General features: G+C 40.3%; 1 protein-coding gene and 1 long non-coding RNA gene across 2 annotated transcripts in view; one reads left to right on the forward strand and one right to left on the reverse strand.

Moving 5' to 3' along the window:
* Positions 1–3,503: 3,503 nt before the first annotated feature.
* Positions 3,504–16,785, reverse strand: LOC127361245 (cytochrome c oxidase subunit 7A-related protein, mitochondrial). The gene is made up of 3 exons (XM_051395743.1): positions 16,569–16,785; positions 5,580–5,714; positions 3,504–3,795 (listed from the first exon to the last, which is right to left on the reverse strand). Exons 1-3 carry the CDS (start codon positions 16,635–16,637, stop codon positions 3,655–3,657), a joined length of 345 nt encoding a protein of 114 aa, XP_051251703.1. The 5' UTR covers positions 16,638–16,785; the 3' UTR covers positions 3,504–3,654.
* Positions 16,786–20,459: 3,674 nt separating this feature from the next.
* The window catches only part of LOC127361258 (uncharacterized), a 76,224-nt gene continuing 74,772 nt past the window's right edge, over positions 20,460–21,911 (forward strand). The window contains exon 1 of the long non-coding RNA XR_007884134.1: positions 20,460–20,511. This is a non-coding gene — a long non-coding RNA (uncharacterized LOC127361258). The remainder of the gene's footprint in view (positions 20,512–21,911) is intronic.

A 21,911-nucleotide genomic window follows, 5' to 3' on the forward strand; every position in this document is an offset into this window, starting at 1 on the left:
AATTAACAATGGAAGACAACATGCTCCCTCTCATGGAGAGAATATGGTTGGAGGAACATTGACAACAAATGACAAATCCTGATCAAAGCAAGATTCCTGACAGTGGTGCTAGAGGCCAAGTTAATGCCATCTAGAGTAACTATATCTTTAGACAGTGAGTCTCTAAGGTTGAGTTGAGTTTCTGAGTTTAACATCAGAAAATTGCTGCTCATCCAGGATTTTATGTCCTTAAGACATGTTTGTAATTTAGATATTTGATTAATTTCATCGGGCTTGATCGATAGATATAACTGCGTATCATCTGCATAACAGTGAAAGTTAATGGAGTGATTCCTAATAATGTTGCCTAAAGGGAGCATATATAAAGTAAATAGTATTGGTCCAAGTACAGAACCTTGTGGAACTCCATGACTAACTGTAGTATTTACTGAAGATTCATCGTTAACATGTACAAACTGCGAGCGATCTGATAAATATGACTTAAACCAGCTTAGTGCGGTTCCTTTAATGCCAATTTGATGCTCAAGTCTCTGTAAAAGAATATCATGGTCAATGGTGTCAAATGCAGCACTAAGATCTAATAATACAAGTACAGAGAGAAGTCCATTGTCAGAAGCAATCAGAAGGTCATTATTAACTTTAACCAGAGCTGTCTCTGTGCTATGATGAACTCTAAATCCTGACTGAAAATCCTCAAATAAACTATTGTTATGTAGAAAGTCACACAACTCTTTGGCGACTACTTTCTCCAGAATCTTAGAGAGGAAGAGGAGGTTAGAGATTGGTCTACAGTTGGCTAAAACCCCTGGGTCAAGAGTGGGCTTAATTAAAGAAATGCATGGAGAAAACTTTGAAAGTGGAACTTCCATCTTGTGCTTTCTCGTCTCACAGGTTCTCATGGATCCTGGTGGAGCCTCTTGCCATGGTCCTGCTTGACTGCCATTGCTAATATCACTGATATTATTGTTATTATTATTACTGCGGTTACTGTTGTTGCTGTGGTCACTGCTCATTGTCCCCCATCGTTGTTGTTGTCGCCGTCATCTTCTTCATGTTCATCATCATCAGTCACCACTATTAATGTAGTTGTTGCTACTGTTGTTGCTGTGCACCTCTGTCTGTCTGTCTGTCTGTCTGTCTCTCTCTCTCACCCCAACTGGTCGAGGCAGACGACCATCCACCTAGAGCCGAAGGGTCTGTCCTAGGTTTCTGCCTCTTAAATGGTAGTTGTTCCTTGCCCCTGTCGCCAAGGTCTTGCTCATGGTCTCAGTAAGACAAAGTAAATCAATATCATAATCTGATATTAATTAATTCACTAAAACAGCTTTAGAGGACAGAGACCTGATATTTAACAGTCCACATTTCATTCTCTTATTTTGTGCTACTGAGGAGTTACTTTGAATTTTTATTAGGTTTTTAGGTTTAATTCCTCTTGTTTGTATTTCTTTAAGTAATTTAGGTGGTCGGGGGACGGACACAGTCTCTATGGGGTTTTGGGTGGGTGACTGTACTAATGGAAAAGCAGAGAAGTGTGTAAGACAGCAGCTCTGCTTCCTGGTCCCAACTCTGGACTGTCAGGTTTTAGAAATAAACTTCGCCATATTTCTAGATAAGAGAGCCGCTCCATCCAAAGTGGGATGGATGCCGTCTCTCCTAATCAGACCAGGTTTTCCCCAAAAAGGCTTCCAGTTATCAATGAAGCCCACATCGTTTTCTGGACACCACCGCGACAGCCAGCGGTGGAATGACGACATGCGGCTATACATGTCATCACTGGTCAAATTGGGCAGGGGTCCAGAGAAAACTACGGAGTCCGACATTGTTTTAACATAATTACACACCGACTCTACATTAATTTTAGTGACCTCTGGTTGGTGTAATCAGGTGTCATTACCGCCGACATGAATAACAATCTGACTATATTTACGTTTCTCTTTAGCCAGCAGTTTTAAATAGGATTCAATGTCGCCCGCTCTGGCCCCAGGGATACATTTAACCGTGGTCGCTGGCTTCGCTAACTTCACGTTTCTGACTATGGAGCTGCCAATAATCAGAGTTGTTTCCTCAGCGGGAAAATGTATTGGAAACATGAACCCACTGGTGGTGAACTGTGGGCTTCTGCGGTTTGCGGCTATGCTTTCCCGGCTGCTTGGGAACTACCGGGGGACGGCTAACAGAAGCTACACTGGGTTGGCCTGCACTGACTACTGGGGGCTGGCTAACTATTGTGGCCAAATGATAACTCTGCACGGCACCGTGCCTCTAGTTCACTGAGCCTCGCGTCCAGCGCAGTAAATAAATTACATCTAATACAGGTACCATTATCACTAAAGGAGGCAGAGGAATAACTAAACATCTGACACACTGAGCAAGACAAACAGTAGAGGAAGAGGGAGAAGCCATCCTCGCTAATAGAAGGAAGTAGCTCCGAGGGCTTAGGTAGAACTAGTCTACGTTTAAATGTTAAGCGGTAAATAATTGCTGTAACGAATAAAACTAATTCGTTTTTAGCGTTCACTGGACAGAGCTACAGCAGCAAACACTGTACACAGGAGCAGGAAGTAAACTGGAAATGACTCAGTCCGCTTACCGTTGCACATCAGCACGTTCCACCACGTGGAATAATAATTCAGAATAATGTTAGTGGCAGGTAAAAAAGCCATCACCAGGAAGTGGCTGGAAACGGAGGTACCTTAAATGGAGGATCGCGAAGTAATGTAGAACATTTACATGATGGAATAGCTGCATTTCTCAGTTAGACTAGAATCAGATAAATTTAAGAATTTCTGGAATAACTGGGTTGAGTTTGTAACACCATTGAGAACAGACTTTATTTGGTAAAAACAATGTATCTTATGGATCTGCTTGGTTCTTGCTACAAATTTTAAATGTTCAATGTTCCTAAGATTGTGTTCGGCATTATCCTTCACCAGGTGAGAAAGATCTTTACTAGAGGGGAATGAAAATGTGGATTAAAGTGAAAAATGAATTAATTTGGTGTTAAATTGTGAATCTTTGTCTATTCATGCTTTTGATCCCTGGTGTGAAGTATTTGTATGCTCTGTATACATGGAAAACGTGTGATATGTTAAATGCTAATGGAACAATACTGAATGGAATCAATAAAAAAGTTAATTTAAAAAAAAAATCTGATTTACAGGGGTAGAGGAGGAGTCTACAGGCGTCAAAATTATTTTTTTCAGATGCAGCTGACCTGCGGTCTGTTGATGGTGTTATATAAGCACAGAGAAAACAGATAATCCTCAATAATCCCACTAAATCCAACAATATGAGACTGATGAGACCAATGTATAAGAAGAGGATCAGGACTCATAAAAACAGGATCAGGTCCCATCAGAGGAACAAACAACTGATCCGCCAGCAGCTGATGTCTCTGAGCTTCATATTATTATTAATCATTATTATTAGTGAGACATTTACTCTGATCTCAGACCAGTCTGTAAAAACACTGTGAATGGAGTCTGGAACAGAGACTGAAGTAATTCATTTACAACAAAATAAACTTTATTTTCCACTAAATAATATTTTCTATACAAAGTGTTTGTTTTCTGCAGATCTCTGGTGACGAACTGTCCCTGAACGCCTCGTTGTCCATCTGTCAGAAAACTCTCGTCCAATCAGAGCACAGCAGTTTCACTTGTTCCTGGGCTGGGCGGCGATGTAGAGCGCCACGAGGCAGTAGAGTGCCCCCCCCACCGTCAGACCCATGGTGGTCCGGTACAGCAGCTTGTCTATCAGGCCCCTCTTAAGGTGGACCGGGACCCCGTCTGACCTCTGACAGGGAGAGAGACAGGTTACCTGTGAGGGGGCGTGGCTTATTACATCATCACACAGTCCTAACCCTCACTCACTCAGACCCCTACAGGGCTCCAGACTAACTTTTTGCATTGGTTGCACTGGTGTGCTTAACTTTTTTTTTTAGGTGCACCAGCACAAAATTTAGGTGCACCCAAATTTTTCATTGCGTTGCCTTTAACGCCATAAGGTCACCTTTTTATCGCTCTCCATAACTTTCATATAATGTGAATGATTTTTAAACAAGAATAAGGTATAAAGAAATGCTTGTCTTTATTTGAAGCACAATTATATATAAAAAGAAAAATAAAGTGCTTAAATTGCTTCACTGAGCTGAAATTGAACATTTCAAACTCAAACATTTCTAGTAAAATAATTATTAATGATAATAATAATGATTACTACTACCTGCCGCTGAAATGCAGCTGGGAGAGGGGCCAATTTCTCTACACACACTTGTCACGGCATATTGTGTGTTTTTTTGACATGTTGTGTTTTTTTAAAGTTTCAATACAAAACGTTGCTGACCCACTCACGAATGCTCTATTTCCATCCATATTCTGACCACACTCCTGACAGTACACGCAGTGCATTGCGTTACGTCCTTTGTTGTACCTCAGCCAGGGAAATTGTTTCAGCCAGTCCTGTATGAAGGAATATATTTTGACCTTTTTAATTTGGGTCTCAGAGCCGGGCTCTATCCCAGACTAAGTTGTCTCCTCCTCTGGTTCCGAGTCTGATGCTGTCGCCGAAGGACCGGGGCTTGGCATCTCACCAGGGACCGAGGGCTCCGTGTCTTGACGGGATGGACTCTCAGTAGTGGGGATGGATGGGATTATAGTAGTAGGGCTGGTTGTAGGCTTGGTTTTCTTAATGAAAAAACTTTCAATATTTCTGCCTCTCTTCATTTACCGTTGTTTTGTTGCATTTATTTTATTTTTCCGTTTTCGTTTGTTCGCTACCCCCCCCCCGGGGGCCCCCCAAATTTTTAAAACCCCCAACCAGGAGAACAACACCCACACCAGGTTTTTTTAAAAAAAAAAAACACCCCCATCTGGGTGTGTGGGTTGGGTCCAGGAGAAAAAAGAGAAGAAATAATTAATTAAAATTTTTATATATTTTTTCCCGGGTAGGACCACCAGGACTGGAACCTATTCAAAGACGCCTCTTAAAATTTTTGTGCACTCTGGACCCTGACCCTATCACTAACACCCCTGAACCTCCTCAAGACCACTATCTCTCTCAAAGACCCCTGGCCTATTCAAGACCACTATCACACCCTCAAAAACCCCTAAACCTCCTCAAAGACCCCTGGAACCTCTTCAAAGACCACTATCATCTGCTCAGAGACCCCTGGAACCTATTCAAAGACCACTATAATCTGCTCATAGACCCCCTGGAACCTATTCCGCTCAAGACCCCTGACAGACTGGATGTGTCAGTGACTATAGAGTCCTGGTCCTCATTCTGTCTATACAGCTGTTTGTTCTGTAGCAGGAAGAATTATATATAAAATATTTAATTAAGCTAATAAAATGACCAATCGGCTAATTATCCTCCACAGCCCGATATGCTAATACAGCTAGCTTATGCTAGCATCAAAGAGGACTGTCAGTGATAAACAGAAGCTGTTTACGTGGTTACCATGCATTGAGCACCTGGTGTTTACCGGTGGAGCATTTGTCTGCCCGTCAGTTCACACACGGAGCGCAGTGACACCTGACTCCGTCTGAAAAGACCTTTACACCTGAGTCCTGAGTTACCTGGAAGACTTTCTGCAGGTCGGGCACTCGATTAGCTCCCAGGTACTCCACCTGACTTCCTGCTTCTGATGCCAGCTTGGTCGGAGACACAAAGACGGGGGGAGGACGGACAGATGGGACACCAGGACGCAGACCCTGGGGGACAGACAGACAGAGAGACAGACAGAGAGAGAGAGACAGAGAGAGAGAGACAGAGAGAGGGTTAAGGCCCGGACACACCAACTCGATTATCGGCTGTCGGACGTCGTCGGACTCAATGACCAATCTGATTGGTGGAGTGCTAGCCCTTGACAAGCGAATCAGTGAGTGCACGAGGAAACCTGGAAGTGACGATGGTAAACATACTACGTCAATGCCAGTATCTTGTTATTATTAATTCAATTCAATTTTATTTGTATAGTGCCAATTCATAACAGAAGTTATCTCAGAACACTTTTCAAATAAAAAAAAATGTGGTGAGGGTGTCTGCCTCCCGAACCAAAACTGGAAGCTGGTTCCACAGGAGAGGAGCTTACCTGAAGGCTCTGGCTCCTGTTCTACTTTTAGAGACTATAGGAACCACAAGTAGCCCAGCATTCAGAGAACGTAGTGTTCTAGTGGGGTAATAGGGTACTATGAGCTCTTTAAGATATGAAGGGGCCTGACCATGAAGAGCTTTATAGGTGAGGAGGAGGATTTTAAATTCTATTCTACATTTTACAGGGAGCCAATGCAGAGAAGCTAGTACAGGAGAGATGTGATCTCTTGTTCTAGTTCCTGTCAGTACTCGTGCTGCAGCGTTCTGAATTAATTGGAGCGTTTTAATGGACTTATTGGGGCAACCTGATAATAAAGAGTTGCAGTAATCCAGCCTTGAAGTAACAATGCATGGATTAGTTTTTCTGCATCTGTCTGTGATAGGATGTGTCTAATTTTTGTAATATTACGTAAATGAAAGAAGGCAGTCCTAGAGGTCTGCTTTATGTGGGGATTAAATGACAAATCCTGATCAAAGATAACTCCAAGATTCCTGACAGTGGTGCTAGAGGCCAAGGTAATGGCATCTAGAGTAACTATACAGTGGGGAGAACAAGTATTTGCCGATTTTGCAGGTTTTCCCACTTACCAAGCATGTAGAGGTCTGTAATTTTTATCATAAATGAAAATCAATAATTTCGTTTTATAGGAGCGATAGAATCCAATGTTCTTCGTAGTGAGCCTGCAGCACTATCAACAAGATTATCATTTTCGGAGGGACCAAAGTTATTCAGTGTTTCCTCTAGGATTTTTTTTTAGCAGTGGGGGCAGGCCCGTCCGAACCCCGCCCCCCGTTAAACGTTTTACGTATGAAACAGAAGTGACACTTTGCTGCGACACAAACAAATATATTTACTGTTTTAATGTTTCCAGATGTTTGATATCAGGACGTTGAGCTGAGAACTGACAAGTTGAACTAGGGCTGGGCGATATGGCTGAAAAATGTATTACGATACAAGTGTTTCATATCAGTCGATATCGATAATTATTGATTCTATTTTTTTAACCTATTCTAAATGAGGACCAGGAGAAAAAAAGGCTGAATTTAAATACTTTTATTTTAAACATAACCTTTCACCTTTTAAAGAGGTCAACACAACCATGAAAAACAGTCAATTAAATAAACATACTGGTCAATGTGCAAATTAAAGTATTAAATAAAGACATTAGACATTAAATAAATGCTTAATCCAACAAAATGTGCAAAGTATTTTGTAAATAAAAAATCAGTGTACACCTGAGGTAGAACTAACATCTCTGACATGTAACAAATAGTAATATGTCTGTATCAAACCAGCATAAAATTATAAAAGTAACTGAAAAACAACTCAACATCGATGAAATGAATTGTCAAGCTGAGGTATGGCTCGCATGAACGGCTTGACCACATGTTGGAGGTTGTTGCAAAGTGCTTTGCTGACATCTCCTTTTCCACAGATTCCTTGCACATCATGTAAAGCCTAGGAATAGCCGTCTTGGAAGTGCTTTCGGCCTGGTAGAATGTAACGAATTAATAAGAGTCTTGTACCCAGACTTCTCAACTGTGCTGAGCGGGAGCATGTCCTTCGCTAACTGCATGCCACTGCATCCGTTATTTCTTTATATCACTTTGATGTTTTGTCGTATGGCACTACTGCCGTGTACCTCTCGATGGTGGTCTGTTGCCACTTGTGTGTTGTTCCACTTGTACCGGCAGATGTCGATGGCTGTGGCTCTCTTCTGCTGTACTCCAGCGGATGAGAGCGGCTGAGGTGATCAAATAAATTTGTCGTGTTGCCAGACTTGGCAGGGAAGACGACCTTGCAAAGTTTGCAGACTACATCGGTCGGACTCTTGTCTGACTTAAAATAACCAAAATATTGCCAAACTGGTGAAGTGACCTTTCCTTTTTTAGCTACACTTTCCTCTCGCGCTGTCGCACTAATATTCTCCTTTCACTCCACGCCGTTCTTTTTTTTTTTGTTGTTGTTGTTGTTGTTGTTGTTGATGATGCCACCAACCTGGCTTAGCTGGGCCTTGATAGGTAGAGAGGCTAAAGCCCTTCCTCTGCCTACATCCCCCAGAATGACTTGCGGTTCTTGCTTGGGGTTTTTCTTCCTATTTTTCTCTAACAGAGTTCAAGTGAAATTATTTAACATTCTATCGAACGTATTTCCTATTGATATTGATCATGTGTCTATCGCGATAGATATCGTTATCGTTTTATCGCCCAGCCCTAAGTTGAACGTTGTCCAATTAAAACGGACCCACCGCGGTGATGTTTTTGGTGGAGCTGTTAATTTAATAGTCGACTTGAAAGAAAGTGAACGTTTTGACAATAAGCTCCATCAACACAACAGTATGTGGAGTTAAACTGGACAGCCCCAATAACCTCTGAATAGTTCTACTTGTTGTTAAATGGCAATGTGAGCGGCAGAAATTTGCGGGCCGCCGCTCCAAAATCAACATAGAGGAAACACTGTTATTATAGGACTGTTAATTTCAAACATGGCATTGAATTAAACACTGAAGGAATCTCCTCCTTAAATTTAGCTACAGCACTGTCAGATAGACATCTGCTGTAGGAAGTTTTGCCTAATGGCTTATAATCTAATAGTATGAATTCAAAAGTTATTAAATAATGGTCAGATAGGAAAGGATTATGTGGGAAGACTATTAAATGTTCAATATCTATGCCATATGATAGAACAAGGTCAAGAGTGTGATTAAAACAATGAGTTGGTTTATTTACACTCTGACAGAAGCCAATTGAGTCTATTAATGATATAAATGCGTTACTAAGGCTGTCATTGTTAACATCCACATGAATATTATAATCACCTACAATAATTACCTTATCTGATTTAAGGACTAAACTTGATAAAAACTCTGAGAATTCAGATATAAAATCAGAGTACGGTCCAGGAGCACGGTACACTATAACAAATAGAACTGGCTGCAGTGTTTTCCAGTTTGGGTGAGAAAGACTAAGAACAAGGCTTTCAAATGAATTATAATTTAGTTTAGGTTTAGGGTCCATTAAAACGCTCGATTCATATATGGCTGCCACTCCACCTCCTCGGCCAGTGCCTCGAGGAATGTGAGTATTAATATGACTGGGGGGGGGTGGATTCATTTAGGCTAACATACTCCTCGTGGGACAACCAGGTCTCAGTAAGACAAAGTAAATCAATATCATAATCTGATATTAATTCATTCACTAAAACAGCTTCAGAGGACAGAGACCTGATATTTAACAGCCCACATTTCATTCTCTTATTTTGTGCTACTGAGGAGTTAGTTTTAATTTTTATTAGATTTTTATGTTGAACTCCTCTTGTTTTTATTTCTTTAAATAATTTAGGTGGTCGGGGGACAGACACAGTCTCTATGGGGTTTTGGGTGGGTGACTGTTCTAAAGAAAGTGCCGAGAAGTGTGTAAGACAGCAGCTCTGCTTCCTGGTCCCAACTCTGGACTGTCTAAACCCCCCAATAAAGATTTGGGTTAGTTAGTTAGTTAGTTAGTTAGTTAGTAAGTTAGGGTAGTGTTGCACGGTGCCCCATTTCTCAGAAATTAAAAACATCACGATTCCTAAATTCATTAGCATCGATACTTTTAAGAATGACCGCGTTCCAGATTTGTAAGAGACGTATTTCATGTTGGTGTGTGCAACGTATGCTTCCAGTGCCTCCCTATGGACGTCATGTGACAAACACTATAACAAGATGGCTGCATGTGCGAGCACAAGTGACTGGTAGAAAAAGATGACGTGAAGAGTGAAATATGGAAGTACTTTGCCTACCTTGCTGACAGTGAGGGCAAAGCTACCGATAAGTCGAGACCTGTTTGTCGTCAGTGCTAACGTTACAAACAAATGTAAACAAAGGGAGCCAACACCTCGAACCTGGAGAAACATTCGGCCGACAAACACGCCGAGTTGTACAAGGAGTTTAAAGACCAGCAGTTAGTATGTGAAAGATAACACGACCACGTTCATGCCCTTAAATAAGTCAAATGAGTAGGCTATGGTTTATTTTGTGAGAAGTCACTATTTTGCACCACCGTAGTTTGACGAGGCTATCTAGAGAAATAGTAGGCTGACTATGGGCATTATCCTCATGGCTAACCAATAGCCTGCCTACGGCTAATTCAACATCTCTGAAAACGCAACTTTCACAGATAACGTTAATAATTTGCAAGCTGCTAAAATAAAGCATACAAAACATCAGCTAAAATGATCTATAGGCTATATGATTATAATCAGAGCATGTGCATGTTTGTCAGTGATTTATTTATATGAGGTTATTACAGCATTTAAAGAGCACAGACCTACGCAAAGGAGGTGTATTTGTGAAACGCCTTGTAAGAAATTATGGACTCAAATATAAAGTTAACCATCAAAGAAATCAGATGTTGAAGTACAGGAAACATTAGCCTATATTAATCCATATATCACAGCTTAAATAACATTAGGTTAACTCATTACTTCCTATTATTAATTATGGTAATGTTATGGTTTAGTAAATGTTAGCAGTTATCACTATAACCACTGCATATAGAGATGCTAAGTTAGTCACAAGTTATTGTTATTATCACACAAACTATTTAGGTCCTCTGTTATGACAAATTTATCACCATCATATTTTAAATATTTCCATTTTCTTCTGCTACAGAAAAGTATTGAAAAAGTATCGAAATCGCGATTCTTGACTTGGTATCGGTATCGAAACATTAATTTTGGTATTGTGACAACACTAAGTTAGGGTTAGTTAGTGTTGGGTTAGGGGCCCAATAATTAAACAGAAGCACTTTTAATACATTTTCGTAAGGACGCACCTGCACGGATAAACAGCTACAAATGATGCTGGCCAGCTAACCCTCAAAATGTTAGCTCACGCCCCAAAAAATTAAAGTTTATACCGAAAGCTGTGTTTTCAACAAGACATGGACTGCTAAATATTTATTTACAGAAGTCAAAGGTAAAGCCGTGTGTTAGTTAGTGGTACACAGGTAGCTGTATTAAAGTATTACAATCTGAATCGCCACTACGAGACCAAACATCAGGACGAATACAAGAACTTATCTGATCAAGGGAGTCGGATGCTTTGCTAGCTCAGCTGCAAAGTCAACAAGGACTTCTTAAACTTTGCACATCCAGAGATGCAGCTGCCAAGACAAGTTATGTCATATCCCACAAAATCGCTAGAAAAAGTAAACCGTTTTGTGACAGAGATTATTAAGTGTGTGTTTGCTGAACGTGCCCCTCTCCCAACGTACTGTAACAAGGAGGGTTGAGAACATCGCAGGAAATCTGGAGCTTCAGCTGAAGAACAGAACGGTCAACTTTGACTATTTTTCCTGGCTTTGGATGAGAGCTGCGATGTACGTGACACTGCCCAGTTACTCATCTTCTTACGTGGGATAACTACAGACTTTAAAATCACGGAGGAGCTGGCAGCCATGCAGTCAATGAAAGGGACAACAAGTGGGAGTGATTTGTTACCGGAGGTAAATGATGTTGGACTAAAGAGAATGCAGGACAAAGTGACACAAATGGACATTTTGACTTTGTATGATACATCAGGAAGTGTTGTGTGAGTGTCAAAAATGAACCATGTTGTTGATGTTGTAACTAAAATTAAAGCTGCAAGCAGCGTTGGACGGGATCTCGCACCCGGCGCGCGTCGGGGTGTGCTGCGACCGCGTCACGTGCCGTCGTAACAAGGGCGGACCACAACATGAAAATGTCACGTAAATCAGCTCAAAATCGCCACGCAGCACTTACTTCCTGTTGCCACTAGGTGGCGCTATCAGTATGTGTTCAGGGCGGGACTCTTATCAGACATGTGAAGTTTCGTTGCAGTCGGATCATGTATGCAGAAGTTATGACGAATCCCTCTTTTTATGGCGAAGGATCAAAATTGGATGCCACGGGCAGGAGGTTTGACGAAAACAACTGCAGAACACAACTTTTAATACTGAATGTGTTTAGATGGCTGTGTCCAAATCTGAAGTCGGTCCAATAAATTCCCTAGGAGGAGTTTGTTCAAATACGTGTGCAAATCGCGAAAAAAATCCAAAATGGCCGACTTCCTGTTGGGTTTGAGGTATGGGTCCAAGAGACTTTTTTGCTTCTTTTATCATGATACACATGCGTACCAATTTTCATACATGTCAGTCATGGGGGTGTCTTGGGGGCTGACTCTGGGGGGCGTGGCTAAGCCATTTTGCGACGCCCATCCACGGGACCAAGACAATACCTCGGCGTTCGGAACCACCAAATGCTGTGTAAAGTTTCATGAGTTTTCAGGCATGTTTAGTCCCCCCAAAAGTGTGAATTTTTTTGATTTTTGCCACGTCGCCATGGCAACATGGTTCCATGCAAATTCTTAAGATTCATAATATATGATCCTCATCCTCCTAAGGAACTTCTCACATAATTTCAGCTGGATCTGGTCAATATGCTTGAAGATATAAATAAAAGTACAAAAAATATATTTCCTTTCAGCACTAGGTGGCGCTCTCACTATTACTGAATATTATCACATAGGCATGTTCAGGGCGGGACTCTTATCAAACATCTGAAGTTTGGAGCCGATTGGACAATGTACACTCAAGTTATAGCAACTTTGTGTGTTCTGGCGGTACATCAAAGTGTGACGCCACGCCACAGACACGCCCTGTAACAAAAACTCACAACAATCAAGAAATATCATAAGAACATGTTTTCCATTTTCTGAATAGATTTCAGCTTGATCTGATCATCCTACTAGGAGTAGAACATGGAAGTATAAAAAAATGACATTTCCTTTCACCACTAGGTGGCGCTCTCACCATTACTGAATATTATCACATAGACATGTTCAGGGCGGGACTCTTATCAAACATCTGAAGTTTCGTTGCAGTCGGATCATGTACGCAGAAGTTATGACGAATCCCTCTTTCATGGCGAAGGTTTGAAATTGGATGCCATGGGACGCTGTTCGACGGAATAACGTAAATAGCACAACTTTTAATACTGAATGTGTTTAGATGGCTGTGTCCAAATCGGAAGTCAGTCCAATAAATTCCCTAGGAGGAGTTCGTTCAAATACAACGTGTGCAAATCGCCAAAAATGGCCACAAAATCCAAAATGGCCAACTTCCTGTTGGGTTTGAGGTATGGGTCCTTGAGACTTTTCTGCTTCTTTTATCATGATACACATGCGTACCAATTTTCGTACATGTGGGCCTTACGTGTCTTGGGGGCTGATTCTAGGGGGTGTGGCTTAGCCGTTTGGTGGTGCCCGTGCACGGGGACAATGTCATATCGGTATTTTCGCTACATTTGAATTTTGTGCAAATTCTCATGACTTTTTGAGCATGTTGCGGGGGCCAAATATGCGTTAGAAGGCGGCTAAAAATAATAATAATTCCTTGGGTTACAATAGGGTCTTGCACTTGTCAGTGCTCGATCCCTAATAATTCACTTCATCAGGGCAAGAGCATTGAATCACCGACAGTTTGTTGCACTTTGAGGAAAATGAGACTGAACATGGTGACATAAGCTACCACATAAGCTACCACACAGCTATCAGCTGGAACCTGAGAGAAGAGATTCATGAGTTCTGTGTGAAGAAAGGAAATGACATCCCCAAGCTTTCAGATGCAGACTGGATGGCAGACCTTGGTTTTGCTGTGGATGTGACTGCACTAATGAATGAACTAAATGTCAAACTGCAATGCAAGGGCCTTTTTGTGCATGAAATGTACAGTGCACTGAAGCTTTCATGAGAAAGTTGCAGCTTCTCCCAAGCCGAATAGAGGACAACATTCTCACCCACTTGCCAACACTGAAAGAAGCCACACCATCAGCTGATCACCTCCACAGGTACTCAGCCATATTAGAAGCACTGCATGGTGAGTTTTCACGGCGATTTCAAGACTTTAAAACAGTTGAGAGTGAAATGCACATGGTTTCTTCTTTCCACATATCAGGAGGCATGCTCAGAAGATTCTAGTCCTCTTTGGATCTACCTACGTATGTGAACAGACATTCTCAGTGATGGGGCACCCGGTTAGCTCAGTGGGTAGAGCTGGCGTCCCATGTACCACAGTGCGGCCCTTTACTGCGTGTCATCCCCTCTCTCTGCCCCCCTTTCCTGTCTACCCCTAACCCTTAAGCTGTCACTATCATAAAAGCAATAAAAGCCCCAAAAAAAGATTCTCAGTGATGAAGTTCAACAAATCCAGATACAGATCCTCCATCACTGATGATGACCTCTCAGCTGTCCCTCACATATCCACCTCAGACATTCAGCCACATTTCAATGCACTTGTTCAAGCCCAGGACAGACTGGATTTTTCCCACTGAACAAGTAAAATGAACTGACAAACATTAAGAGCACTTATTGATTTTTGTATAAAGTTGACCAATTGCTTATCTTTAACATACTGCAAAACACCTTTTCAGTATTTGTGAAGATTAACATGTTAAAAATAAAATGAAACACTGGCGTAATTATTGCTTTTACTGTTCATTACTTCTATAGGAGTATTTTCCTATTTCCTATTACACGACAATTTCATATATTTATATAAATATTTACATCCTTATTCTTCTGATTACCAGTAGCGGCTAATCAATATATATAGTTTACTGCTTTTTACAATGGGAGGAAATGAATATTGAGCAGTTCAGGTTTCTCATGTGGCCCCTTGTAATAATTAATTGCCCACCCCCTGCTCTGGGGTATAAACACACAGAGAGTCCACAGAAACTGTCTGAACCACGACTGCAGAGCTGGACCAGTTCCCCTTGATTACAATTAAAACCACCTGACAGAATCAGATTCACACACATACAAACACATCGACATTATATTCACATATATATAATCTCTAAATCTATAATCTATAAAGCAAGGAATCTCTGTCTGTCTGTCTGTCTGTCTGTCTGTCTGTGTGTGTGTGTGTGTGTGTGTGTGTGGCTCAAATATCTCTGCAGATCAGGATCAGACTGACCTGAGAGTTTCAACATGGCTGCTGTGTTGTTTAAGGGTGTGCAATGTCGGCTTTGTTTGGACTACAAAGATACCGTTGATAAATTATTTCATAAATTATTTATCTAATTCCGCTAGCATTACCAACGACAGCCACCAGAGCCAATCACTGCAGAGCCCTAATGTGTAGTGATTGAGATCCTGACCCACCAAACATCCTGGAAACTGACAAAGTTACGTTTTTCACTCTAAATTACACAATTCTACATAATCACCAGCAGTAAACTGGACGCTGTCTGACTCCCTCACTCGCAAGACAGAGAATGTTCTCCAGCTGAAAGTAAACTGATGTCTCTGTCCGGAGGGCTGGCGGTGATTTTTGATCACAAACGCTCCGTGAGTTTTTCACCGGTGACAGACGCTGTTTTTTGGGCAGAAATGTGACGAAGAGTCGGTAGGACAGACAGGAGGACAGACAGGAAGACAGACAGGAGGACAGACAGGAAGACAGACAGGAGGACAGACAGGAGGACAGACAGGAGGACAGACAGGAGGACAGACAGGAGGACAGACAGGAGGACAGACAGGAGGACAGAAGGAGGAAGACAGGAGACAGACAGGAGGGCAGGAAGACAGACAGGAGGACAGACAGGAGGGACAGGAGGACAGACAGGAGGACAGACAGGAAGACAGACAGGAGGACAGACAGGAGGACAGACAGGAGGACAGACAGGAGGACAGACAGGGGTTCAACTCCCTACAGTGTCCTTGCTAAAAGACAAATTATATGAAAACACAATAGTTATCAATCTACACATTTCACAACAATGATTATTTAATAACAATCAATGAATATAATCATTGATTATCATTATTAGTTCAAAAGGAGTCTATACTGTTTATGTGACAACCAACAAATTCAGATAAGAAAATATTGATCAGTCCCAGATCTGTCATTATTTATTGACTGATTAATGAATTAATGATCAGAATAGTTGCTGAGGATTTCTCTGTTAATTGATTGGTTATTTCAGATCATTCATGTAGTCACTGCAGTTAAAATAATCAGATAAACAGAATCAAACTGATTAAATGATTTGATTATTGATTACCAATATATATAATTATTGATTAGTTCATCAATCATCAGTCCAGTTTACTGTCAGCAGGCGATGGATCAATAAATGACTCATCAATCATCAGTTGATGGACTACAGAAAATCAATGAACATACTTAAATAAAGTTACAGATACTATTGATTATTTATGGTTTTATATGTGAAAGAAAACATCTGATCAATATCAGTGACTTATTGATTGATCATTTTAATGTAATCATCCTCTGACGTCATTGACCATCAATAACACAAACAGGAGGGATTTGATCAAGTAAACTGGAACCCCTTCTATCTGATTTATTGATAAACGGATCGATAACTGATCACCACACTGTTTCTGCTGTTAGCATTAGCATAACGGTGCTAACAAGGTCACGCGCTGTTCGGGACTCACCTGCGGGTTGTAGACGGTGGCGGGAGCTCCGGTGAGCCGCTGCGTCACTGCGTTCAGTCTGTAGTACATGTCTACGTCAGCTACCTGCCCGGAACTCACCGGAACTCACCGGAACTCACCGGAACCGACACCGAACCTGTTATTAGTCAGAACACACCGCTAACCGCTAACCGCTAACTGCTACTGACGGCCCTGCGATGCCTGCGTGATGACGTAAGAGCAGCGCTGAAGGACCCGCGGCTGGAGGGCGTCCGTGGTCTGCCTGACCGGAAGTCCAAAATACTACAGAATAAAATTCACTAAAAAGGAAACGTTTAAACGAATAGTAAAGTGAACTTTTCAAAAATACTTACACATTTTCTCAAAGGGAACATAAATTGCATTTATACAACAAAATATTTATCCTCTCTCAATTACCAAAAAATAAAATCGACAAGGCTTTGTTACAAATAATAATAATAATTATAATAAAAATAATAATAAAAAAGATAGATAAGATAAGGTTCATAAGATTAAAACAAACAAAAAAAATAAATAAATACAGCAAGGCAAAAACCCAAAACAAATAAATGCAAGATTACAAATCAAGGCATCCTGTCTAATTGAGACTCCTCCACACCGACACTCTGCACCACACAGCAGCCTCTATCAGCCCACCAATTCCTTCATATTCATCTGCCAGTAAACCCAAGGCATCAAAGTATTTGTTTAACTCATTTTTAAAACACATCAATGACGGTGATCTCCCTTTCCACTTACAATTGTGTATGTGATATTTGCCTAAAATTATAATTATATTTATTAGATCAGAAATATTTTGGGGGACATTTTCATTGTATACCATAATTTGATCCTTATTAAAGGGTGTGATGTTATCTGTTTTACTTTTTAACCAGTCATACATTCATTAACAGGAAGTTGACCTTGAAATGCATCCTCTGAGGAAAATGACATAAGCTTTAACTAGTTTTCATCATCAGGTCTAAAAAATGTATTACACAAACCTTTAATGGAAACATGATTATGTTGCATTAATGCAACATAATCAACTACAAATTTATCAATATCATATTTCTATTTTGTAATTACGTTGTTTTTACACACAGTTTGGTTGAAATGGACGGTGCTAATGTGTATGTATATTATTCTGTCCTGGCAGATACGTCACTGTATTGTTATACAGATAGCGAACATCAACAATAAGACTCTGTAGGCTGGACTCCAAGTTCAGTGTTTTCTTTACTGAAATCCTGGTTGTTTTCTTTTTTGTAAAACTGCAATACAGTATAAAATAAACAATATGTTACAGTCAAATATGTGCAACATCAACATAAGTATAATAAACACAGCATATTTACAATATGATTCACTCAAAACCCATAAGCAAATGAGCTTAATAAAACAGGCAAGTAAATCATCATAAATGAGGCTTAACAGCCTGTGCTAACTCTATAACTTATATATATAGGCCAGCTAAACCCATGCTACCGGTTAGCACTGCGATTAGCGTTAGCGATAGCCCGATTTTAACTGAAAATAAACATTTATATAAACGTAACAACAATAGTACAACGTCTACACGTTTCAACTTCTTTAACAACTGAGTGACCATACTCACTGATGGATCTACTCCAAGGATTGACAAATAACTGGTGGAGCATTCAGTCTGCATGTATGTACTGTTGGCAATCTCCTTAAAACACAATGATTCAAATCACCACCAGATGTTGCTACATAACATTAGCAAAGCACTGACACTGATAGGAGTCAGAACATATATATAGAAGCATTGTGTATTCTCCATAGGCTCAGATTATTTCATGGACCTCGAATCAACCACAGAAATGTTCAAAGTTTACACTAATAGACTAACCAAACCTAACTAATCTACGGTTAGTAATCGGACCTGTGAGACAGAAGAGAGATATGTTTTACTGCAATGAAATGTGTTCAAATGAAGGTGAAATTATATCAGAGTATGAATTCAATTGTGTGATATATGTTTACACTAGCCTACATTAATTATAAGAAGTGTTGTATGCAAAGCTTCCTTAATTCAGTATTTTATTCTATTTATTTTTATTTTTACAATATTTAATTGTTTATTTTTTATTTCTACAGTAGTCAGTTTTATTTGTATAGCGCCAATTCATAACAGAAGTTATCTCAGGACACTTTTCAAACGAGCAGGTCTAGACTGAACTCCTTATAACATTATTTACAGAGACCCAACAGTTCCACCATGAGCAAGCACTTGAAGACAGCAGCAAGGAAAAACTTCCTTTTAAGAGACAGAAACCTTGGACAGACCCCGACTCTAGGTGGGTGGCCATTTTTCTTAACGCCTAGGACCCGCCGTTTAATGCAAAGAGCACAGCTTTTAATGTTGATGGTCTTTAGATAACACTGAGCGCTGTACCCCAAAAACAGACAGTTTTACCCACAAACCATCACTTGGACCAACAGTTAACTGCCCTGTACAATAACTCTATGACTCATCCACTGAATCTGGAAACTATTTATTCATTATTTTCCCATTGTTGACATTTAAAAAAAAAAAACATAAACCATAAATACTATTGTTTTAATACATCTACCTACACTTTATATATATATATATATATAAAGTATATACTGTCATATCCACCTACCCAATATACACAAAGAAACCTGCACATTAAGTATTTATTTCAGCTTCCTTTGCCATATTGTCTGCTGTCAGGATTTAGAGTTCATCACAGCACAGAGACAGCTCTGGTTAAAGTTAATAATGACCTTTTGATTGCTTCAGACGATGGATTTGTCTCTGTACTTGTATTATTAGATCTTAGTGCTGCATTTGACACCATTGACCATAATATTCTTTTACAGAGACTTGAGCATCAAATTGGCATTAAAGGAACCGCATTAAGCTGATTTAAGTCATATTTATCAGATTGTTCGCAGTTTGTACATGTTAACGATGAATCTTCAATAAATGCTACAGTTAGTCATGGAGTTCCACAAGGTTCTGTACGTGGACCAATACTATTTACTTTATATATGCTCCCTTTAGGCAATATTATTAGAAATCACTCCATTAACTTTCACTGTTATGCAGATGATACGCAGTTATATCTATCGATCAAGCCCGATGAAATTAATCAATTATCTAAATTACAAACATGTCTTCAGGACATAAAATCCTGGATGAGCTGCAATTTTCTGATGTTAAACTCAGAAAAAAACGAAATTCTTGTTCTTGGCCCCAAAAACCTTAGAGACTCACTGTCTAAAGATATAGTTACTCTAGATGGCATTACCTTGGCCTCTAGCACCACTGTCAGGAATCTTGGAGTTATCTTTGATCAGGATTTGTCATTTAACTCCCACATGAAGCAGACCTCTAGGACTGCCTTCTTTCATTTACGTAATATTAAATTAGACACATACTATCACAGACAGATGCAGAAAAACTAATCCATGCATTTGTTACTTCAAGGCTGGATTACTGCAACTCTTTATTATCAGGTTGCCCCAATAAGTCCATTAAAACGCTCCAATTAATTCAGAACGCTGCAGCACGAGTACTGACAGGAACTAGAAAAAGAGATCACATCTCTCCTGTACTAGCTTCTCTGCACTGGCTCCCTGTAAAATTTAGAATAGAATTTAAAATCCTCCTCCTCACCTATAAAGCTCTTCATGGTCAGGCCCCTTCATATCTTAAAGAGCTCATAGTACCCTATTACCCCACTAGAACACTACGTTCTCTGAATGCTGGGATACTTGTGGTTCCTATAGTCTCTAAAAGTAGAACAGGAGCCAGAGCCTTCAGTTACCATGCTCCTCTCCTGTGGAATCAGCTTCCAGTTGTGGTTCAGGAGTCAGACACCTTCACCTCATTCAAGAGTAGGCTTAAGACATTCCTCTTTGATAAAGCTTATAGTTAGGGCTGGATCAGGTGAGTCCTGAACCATCCCTTAGTTATGCTGCTATAGGCCTAGACTATCGGGGGATTTCCCATGATGCACTGAGCTCCTCCCTTCCTCTCTCTTTCTTCACTCATTCATGTTCCATTAATGCATGTTACTAACTTCACTTCTTCCCCAGAGTTCTTGTGCTTTCTCGTCTTGCAGGTTCTTATCGATCCTGGTGGAGCCTCCTGCCATGGTCCTGCTAGATTGCCATTACCAATACTGTTGTTGCTGTGCACCTGTCTGTCTGTCTGTCTGTCTCTCTCTCTCTCTCTCTCTCTCTCTCTCTCCCACCCACCTAGAGCCGGAGGATCTGTCCTAGGTTTCTGCCTTTTAACAGGCAGTGTTTCCTTGCCCTTGTCGCCAAGTGCTTGCTCATGGTGGTACTGTTGGGTCTCTGTAAATAATGTTATAAAGAGTTCGGTCTAGACCTACTCTATTTGAAAAGTGTCCTGAGATAACTTCTGTTATGAATTTGCGCCATACAAATAAAATTGAATTGAATTGAATTGTCTACAAATCTTAATATTGTTGTGTTTATTTATGCTGTTAGTCTGTGTTTGTACATTTAGAGCAAAGAGTCAAATTCCTTGTATGTGTGTACATACCTGATTAATGAAGTGATTCTGAGTCTGATCAGTTCCCCAGGAGGAGTTCGTTAAAATACAACGTGTGCAAATCACCAAAAATGGCCACTCAATCCAAAATGGCTTCCTGTTGGGTTAGGGTCCCAGAGGGTCACCAGTACATCTGAGGCTGCTCTATAGGGGGCGCCAGTGAGACCCATAGAATATGTCAATTCTTACAGCGACTGACGTGTGTTGAAGCCTCCAAAAAAACAATTTATTTGTTAAATAATAAGAAATACAGAACATGCACTGAGAATCAGTACAGTATGTTCTAGGTATGTCAGCTCAGTGTATTTATAATGCTGAGCAGCACAGATGGCACACTGTGGTTGTTTCCGTTGAAAACGTGCACTATTGAGCTTTATATTAAACGTTGCCATGTCACTGATTTTAATGGTGGAGGATGCATTGTTTATTGTATACATGTATGGTTTCCATTACCAAACCTTAGATGTATTTTTAATATGCTAGTATATTTAAGTAATTTAACTGTTTAAGGTAGAAGTAACTCAACATTTCAGCTAATGTAAATCAACATTTGGATAAAATATTCAACCATTCTTATGGGGTAGAATTAACCCAGCATTGTGTCAGCCCAAAAGTTACCTGGTCCAATGTGGTTGGGTGATTGGGTTGTTTTTAACCCAGCATTTTTACTGAGTATCTATACACATAAAAAATACATAAAAATAATATATATCTCTATATTTAACAGTTTTGCATTGAAGAATCAAGTATATGAACATATTAGTTTAACA

Source organism: Dicentrarchus labrax, unplaced genomic scaffold (assembly GCF_905237075.1).
Source record: "Dicentrarchus labrax unplaced genomic scaffold, dlabrax2021, whole genome shotgun sequence".
Taxonomy (NCBI): Eukaryota; Metazoa; Chordata; class Actinopteri; family Moronidae; genus Dicentrarchus; species Dicentrarchus labrax.